This window comes from Nerophis ophidion, linkage group LG01, assembly GCF_033978795.1.
Source record: "Nerophis ophidion isolate RoL-2023_Sa linkage group LG01, RoL_Noph_v1.0, whole genome shotgun sequence".
NCBI lineage: Eukaryota > Metazoa > Chordata > Actinopteri > Syngnathiformes > Syngnathidae > Nerophis > Nerophis ophidion.
The window spans coordinates 25,979,714-25,987,654 of NC_084611.1; the positions used below are offsets into that span (position 1 = coordinate 25,979,714).

General features: G+C 44.0%; 1 protein-coding gene across 3 annotated transcripts in view; it reads left to right on the plus strand.

Annotated features, from left to right (window-relative positions):
• Window positions 1-7,710, plus strand: part of LOC133552520 (LHFPL tetraspan subfamily member 2a protein-like) — a 58,047-nt gene extending 50,337 nt beyond the window's left edge. For all 3 annotated transcript variants that reach the window (XM_061899757.1, XM_061899741.1, XM_061899750.1), the window contains exons 2-3: window positions 77-596; window positions 4,803-7,710. In XM_061899757.1, coding sequence (XP_061755741.1) covers window positions 185-596; window positions 4,803-5,059 — 669 coding nt within the window. In that variant the 5' untranslated portion in view covers window positions 77-184 and the 3' untranslated portion in view covers window positions 5,060-7,710. The remainder of the gene's footprint in view (window positions 1-76; window positions 597-4,802) is intronic.
• Window positions 7,711-7,941: the final 231 nt, after the last annotated feature.

Genomic DNA, 7,941 nt, shown 5'->3' on the forward strand with positions numbered 1-7,941 from the left:
AAACACCAGTGATGATTCACTGTGGTCGGGAAAATGCTTGTTTACATCTTCTGTTGCCCTCTCTGCTTCTTTGTAGGTGTTCCTGAATGCACCATGGAGGAGGGAAGTTGCTTTGGTGGATGCTAGGGAGCATCACAAGTGGACGTCAGCTAAAAGACCAAAGAAGAAAGGCGTGTGTGAGAGAATGTGTCAAGTCATTGTAACTTGCCGCTCCATGCTGTGGACCCTGCTCAGCATCCTCGTGGCCTTCGCTGAGCTCGTTGCCTTCATGAGCCCCGACTGGTTGCTGGGATCCCCGCGCTCGAATTCCAGCGTGAGCCACGCGGGGATGGACTCTGGGGAGTACCGGCCCTCCCTCGGCCTCTACAGCCGCTGCATTCGCCTGGCCACCCGGGGCGGAGCTGTTAGCTGCGGACCCTACGCCGGATCTTTCTTAGAGGTGGCCAGTGGCTTCTGGCAGGCGGCCATGTTGTTTCTGGCCGGCGGGACGCTAGTGCTCGGAGTGGTGGCCTGCATCTCCATCTTCAGTCTTTGCTTCCAGAGCATCTTAAGGAAAAGCATTTTCAACATATGCGGCGTGATGCAGGCGATCGCCGGTGAGCAATTCGTCTCGATGGACATGCAACGTCAATGTGTTGTTTTTGTTATAAAACATCCATATATAAGATAATGTTAGTCATCTGATATACATATAACACGTTTTTAATCACATTTTTAAAATGATTTAATTTCAAAATAATAATACAATTAACAAACATAGGAGCTATGTTGTCCAAGGCTTGTATGCCCCTGGTAGGGTTTCCCACGACAAACAGGTCCAAGGTGAGGGACCAGACAAAGAACAGCTCAAAGACTTTTATGAATACAAAAAAATCGAGGACCAAGGTTTCTGTCACCCAGACGAGGGTCACCGGGTCCCCCCTCTGGAGCCAGGACCGGAGGTGGGGCTCGATGGCGAGCGCCTGGTGGCCGAGCCTGTCCCCATGGGGCCCGGCCGGACACAGCCTGAAGCGGCAACGTGGGTACCCCCTCCTAAGGGGGGTGATCCCATTGCATGGAAGTCGGGTTCTATGTAAGCTGGGCAGCAGCCAAAGGCAGGGCCCATGGAAGTCTAATCCTCGGCTACAGAAGCCAGCTCCTGGGACGAGGAACGTCACCTCGCTGGGGGGAAAGGAGCCTGAGCTAGTGCGCCAGGTAGAGAAGTTCCGGCAGGATCTAGTCGGTTTCACTTTGACGCACAAAAAGGGCTCTGCAACCAGTCCTCTCGATACGGGCTGGACTCTCTTCCACCCTGGCGTTGCCAGTAGTGAGAGGCGACGGGCAGGGGTGGAAATAGGTGTTGCCCTATGGCTCAGAGCCTTTATTTTAGAGTTCAACCCGGTAGACAAAAGGGTAGTTTTCCTCCGCCTCTGGTTGGGAGGACAGGTCCTGACCGTTGTTTGTGCTTACGTACCAAACAGCAGTTCAGCGTACCCAAAATGTTTGGAGTCCCTCAAGGGAATAAAGTTAAAAGTACAAAAGATTGTCACACACACACAAGGTGTGGTAAAATTTGTCCTCTGCATTTGACCCATTCCCTTGATCACCCCCTGGGAAGTGAGGGGAGCAGTGGGCAGCAGCGGTGCCGCACCCAGGAATCATTTATAGTGATTTAACCCACAATTCCAACCCTTGATGCTGAGTGCCAATCAGGGAGGCAATGGGTCCCATTTTTTCATAGTCTTTGGTATGACTCGGCTGGGGCTTGAACTCCCAACCTACCGATCTCAGGGCGGACACTCTAACCACTAGGCCACTGGAGATTGCTGCCTCTGGTAAATCCCTTGTTCTTTTGGGGGACTTCAACACTCATTTTGGCAACGACAGTGAGACCTGCAGAGGTGTGATTGGGAGAAATGGCTGCCCTGATCTGAACCAAAGTGGTGTTTTGTTATTTGACTTCTGTGCTCGTCACAGACTCTCCATAACAAACACTATGTTAGAACATAAGGGTTTCCGTATGTGCACCAGGTACCAGGACACCCGAGGCCGCAGTTCGATCGACTTTGTGGTTGTGTCATCGAATTTGCAGTCTCACGTTTTGAACACACGGGTGAAGAGAGGGGCAGAGCTTTCAACCGATCACCACCTGTTACGAGGGGGGAACTGGGTATTGAGTATAAGTGTACCATGTTCCGTGCCTCTGTTGTTGAGGCAGCCAATCGCAGCTGTGGCCGCAAGGTGGTCGGTGCCTTGGCTCATGGGACTCCGTCGGCAGCGGACAGGTACCGACAGGCTAAGGGGTGTGCGGCTTTGACAGTTGCAGGGACAAAAACTTAAACATGGGAGGAGTTTGGAGAAGCCATAGAGAATGACTTCCGGACGGCTTTGAAGCTATTCTGGACCACCTGCCGCCTCAGGAGGTGGTAACAGTGCACTGCCAACACTATGTACAGTGGGGACAGTGTGCTATTGACGTTGACTGGGGCTGTTGTGGATCAGTGGAAGGAATACTTTGAAGACCTCCTAAATCCCACTTACACGTCTTTCAGTGAGGAAACAGTGCCTGGGGACTCCATGGTGGGCTCTCTTATTTCTGGGGCCGAGGTTGTCGAGGTACTTAAGAAGCTACTCGGTGGCAGGGACCCAGAGGTGGATGAGATCAGCTTGGAGTTTCTTAAGGCTCTGGATGCTGTGGGAATGTCTTGGTTGACAAGACTCTGCAGCATTGCCTGGCCATCGGTGGCGGTGCTTCTGGAATCACCTCTCTTAAAGAAGGGGGAACGAGGGTGTCTTCCAACTATCGTGGGATCACACTCCTCAGCCTTCCCAGTAAGGTCTATTCAGGTGTACTGGAGAGGACTCTAGTTGGATAGTCGAGCCTTGGATTCAGGAGGAGCAGTGTGGTTTTCGTCTTAGTCGTGGAACTGTGGACCAACTAAATACTCTTGGCAGGATCCTACATGTGTTTTGTGGACTTGGAGAAGGCATTCGACCATGTCCCTCAGGAAGTCCTGTGGAGAGTGCTCAGTGAGTATGGGATATCGGAACGCCTGATTGTGCTGGTCTGCCTCTTGTATGATAAGAGTCAGAGCTTGGTTTGCATTGCCAGCAGTAAGTCCGAACCATTTCCAGTGAGGGTTGGACTCCACCATGGCTGCCCTTTTTTTTACCGATTCTGTTTCCATCTTTTATGGACAGAATTTCTAGGCACAGTCAGGATGTTAAGGGGATCCGATTTGGCGGCTGCAGGATTAGGCCCCTTTTTTTTTGCAGATGATGTGGTCCTCCTGGCTTCATCTGACCAGAATGTTCAGCTCTCACTGGTTGGTTCACAGCTGAGTGTGAAGCGACTCGAATGAAGATCAGCACTTCCAAGTCCGAGTACAGGTTTCTCGCCCAGAAAAAGGGTGGAGTTGGGGTGGAGACTTTTCCCCAAGTGGAAGAGTTCGAGTTCCTCTGGGTCTTGTTCACGAGTGAGGGCATGAATCGAGAGTGAATCGTGAGATCGACAAGCGGATTGGTACAGCGTCTGCAGTAATGGAGACTATGTATCAGTTCGTTATGGTGAAGAAGGAGCTAAACCGAAAGGCAAAGCTCTCAATTTACTGGTCGATCGATGTCTCTCTCCCCACCTGAGCTTTGGGTTATGACGGAAAGGACACGCTCACAAGTACAAGCACCCAAAATGAGTTTCCGCCGTCGGGTGGCGGGGATCTCCCTTAGAGATAGGGTGAGAAGCTCCGTCATTCGGGAGGGGCTCAAAGTAAAGCTGTAGCTTCTCCACATCGAGAAGACCCAGCTGAATTGGTTCAGCCATCTGGGGTTAATGCCCCCTGAACACTTCCCTAGAGAGGTGTTTCGGGCGTGTCCTATAGGTAGGATTCCACGCGGAAGACCCAGGACACGGTGGACAGACTATGTCTCCCAGCTGGCCTGGGAACGCCCCCGGGAATAGTTGGACGAAGTGGCTGAGGAGAAGAAAGTCTTGGCTTCTCTGCTTAGGCTGCTGCCTCCGCGACCCGACCTCGGATAAGTGGAAGAAGATGGATGGCTGGATGGAAACTGAAATTATAAAAGTAATTCGATTATTAAAATAACAGTAAGTTCAAGGATATAAGAAATATACTATATGTTTAATATTAATTTGTTTAAAGCATTTGTGAAAAAAAGCATCACAACATAATAAATATAGTAGTAAAATATATTTTAATACATGTTTTTAAAATAATTTGGAAAAGTAACTACAGTGTAATACTAATATAATTTTTTTTTAAATAATAGAATACATTAATACAGAAACAAAAAATCAATGTAGAATGAAATATTTTACTTATATTTAAAAAAAAAAAAAAAATAAGAACAAATAAGAAATGTAATCATACTAAAATTGACTGAGAAAATGTGTCTAAAATGATTTTGGAAAAAAAAAACACTATAATAATGTTTAACAAACTTAAAATTAACACAATTGTAGAGCAACATGATGTAACCTGTTGCTTGGCAGGATTCATACTGGGCTCCACCAAAACCTCCCAAAACTTCAATTTGAATGTAGTTGGTAAAGTAAAAGCACACTTTTTAGCACTCAATCGCCACCTGCTGGATCTAATAGAGAACTGCATCCATTCAGAAAAGCAAAGTCTGACTTTGTATGACATCCTCGATGGCATAGGAAGTCGAAGTGGCTTATTAGTGTGTGTGTGTGTGTGTGTGTGTGTGTGTGTGTGTGTGTGTGTGTGTGTGTGTCAGGATAAATACTGTAATTCCACAACGAGTCAACAGCTGATGTGGGGTCTGTTGTTTGTGTGTCCTCCCCCCAGGCCTCTTGCTCATGGTGGGTCTCATGCTCTACCCTGCCGGATGGGGTTCCGAGAAGGTGATGAGCTACTGCGGGCCCGAGGCCTCCCCCTTCATGCCGGCCCTGTGCTCTCTGGGCTGGGCTTTTTACGCCGCCATCGGGGGGACCCTGGCCGTCTTCCTGTGCGCCGTTTTGTCCGCCCAGGCAGAGATCGCCACCTCCAGCGATAAGGTCCAGGAGGAAATAGAAGAGGGGAGGAGTCTCATCTGCCTCCTGTGAGCACTAGGAGTGAACGGACTGTGGACCTTTGGTATTCTGGAGGTATTCTTTCTTGATAAAAACATTGTAGAATATTGGTTCTCATGCTTTGTTGACATTGTTTAGTGCATACAGTTAGATACACATTGTTATACACAAAATAGGCAGCAAACATCTTTCGGATGCACTGTCATTGTTCGGTAACACTTTAGTATGGGGAACACATTCACCATTAATTAGTTCCTTATTAACATGCAAATTAGTAACATATTGGCTCTTAATTAGTCATTATTAAGTACTTATTAATGTCTTATTCTTTATGGCCTTACTATACAACCAGTAAGCCATTAACTAAGAGTCTTCCCTTAATAACCTCAGAATTATTGCTTATTGGTAACCCTAACTCTAACCCTAACCCTTATATGTTCCCCTAGTGTTCAAATAACTCTAAATTAAGTCTTTGTTACTGTTTTGATTGATTGATTGATTGATACCTTTATTAGTAGATTGCACAGTTCAGTACATATTCCGTGCAATTGACCACTAAATGGTAACACCCGAATACATTTTTCAACTTGTTTAAGTCGGGGTCCACGTTAATCAATTCATGGTAAACTGTCATGTCTTTGTGATCATGTCTGTTTAGTTATGTTCTGTTTTGTTTTTGACTCCATTAGTTCCTGTTTTTCCGCACTCTTGTTTGTTTTGTCACCATGACTACCAATTAATTTTCACCTGTCTTGTCACGCACCTGGTTCATTTGGACTCATGCACCTGTTAATCACCACAACATTTAAGCCTATAGTTGCCAGGCAATCAGTCTGGCGACATCACCTTCTACTCACCCTCTACCACCCTCATAATCCATGCTGATGAACCATGCTGTCTTTTTCATACTCTTTTCTCGGTCCAAATAAATGTTCTTAATTCACGCCATAGTTGCCTCAGTGCAAGTCTTGGTTTTCATAGCCAACTTTTTGGACCTCCTCTGTGAGAGCTTTTCGTTGGTACCTTTTTAGAGTTAATAATTAAAAGATGTCCTTACCTTCATGCCATGTTCGTTCCAATCGCTTTGCACCTCGGGAAAACAAACCAGATCATAGTCCACGCCTTAACAATTACTTTAAAAGCAACTAATTAATGGTGAATATGTTCCCTATACCAAAGTGTTACCAAATTTAGTTAATCAATATTGGCTCTTAATTAGTCATTATTAAGTACTTATTAATGCTTTATTCTTCATGGCCTTATTATACAACCAGTAAGCCACTAACAAAGAGTCTTCCCTCAATAACCTCAGAATTATTGCTTATTAGTAACCCCAACCCTTATATGTTCCCCTAGTGTCCAAATAACTCTAAATGAAGTTTTTGTTACTTTAATAAGGAACTAATTATTAGTGAATATTTTCCCCATACTAAAGTGTTACCCATTTTTCTTGTCTTTTTCCATCCCCCCTAAAACATTATTATTGCCACTGAAAAGAAAAATCCTCACAAATTGAGGAGAAAAGTATTTTTAAAGAACACACATAGGGTGTAGTTGCTTCTTCCTACTGGTGAACTGCAGTATCTACAAAATATATACATAACTATAAATGCTGTAATTCCAGATGGGACGCTTATTTACTTAAACTGTATCCCCTAAAATTAAGAGAGGCTATTGTTAATTCTGAAATGTGAAACTTCATTATGTATAACAAGTTAATTCCGTAAAAGTCTAATAATAATGTGTAATTTGAAAATGGGAAAGAAATTCTTGCGCTCTTTTTGACCACATGGTCTTTTATTTAGCTACAGAACCAATGTTGTAATAGAGATAAATAACAAACTGCACAGTCAGCATTAAACACCACTTTAATAGTAAAAAACATTACGACAAGAGTTTTGACCCATCACCAACAGCTGACAAACACACCGCTCATGATATTTAAAAGGCAGCTTCTGTCATATTCCAGAGTTAATAAAAATAATTTCAATAAAAAACTACTGCCTTCAGCTGTTGATGGTAATGTTGTTTGTTCTGTAGAGCGTAGACCACACACTCGGCGACTATAGTAGACGTGGCAATTAATTGAATTGCGGTATTGATTATAGCATTTACAGTGTATGAAGTGTGTTCAAATATGTTTATTAGTGTGGTCAGAGTTTGCATTTGTGCATGAGAAAAGGTAGCATTGTTGTTATTGTATGGCAGCATTTTTTTAACATGGCTTTGTGTGATTTAATCATACACTGTGCTAGTCTAAGTTGTGGCCAGGGAGTAAACACGAGGGCACAACTTTCAGCAAAAACACAGAAGAGATTGATGTTATTTTTATGGTTCAGCTGCAAAGCACTAAACATCTCCACATGTCCACTAGTTGTGATCTTTATAGTCTTATTGTTACCCACTGATGATAAGTCTCCTTCCTTTGTGTGACCTTTTGTTATGCGGTTGTAGCGCTGATTGCAGAATGTTCATTAAAATAATGCATTGTCTGATTGCCAAAAAGTCCAATGTTAAACTAGTAGTGTGCCTTGTTTTTGTTCATCGCAGAAGGCCAGGTGTGCAATAATGAATTTTTTGTGAAAGTTTTTTTTTGCATTGTGTATTGTGAATGGAGTGCAGAGGGAATTACAGTTTTGTATAGTTTGTACCTTGAATAAAATCGATCTTTATTAACAACAAAAGTGTTCTTGAAGAAGCTCTGACAGGTGAAAACATGAATACGCCTGTCTGTCCTCTCTTAAAAGAAACACTGTGTTCAATAATCAGTATCAGACAAAAGTGAGTGCACCTTACATTTAAACAGCCATTTTTAATCAATCAATTAATCAAACAATATTTATAAATAATTTATAAATTATTTTTATGTATGAATTTGTAATTTCATACATAAAAGAAATGCAACACAAAGTACT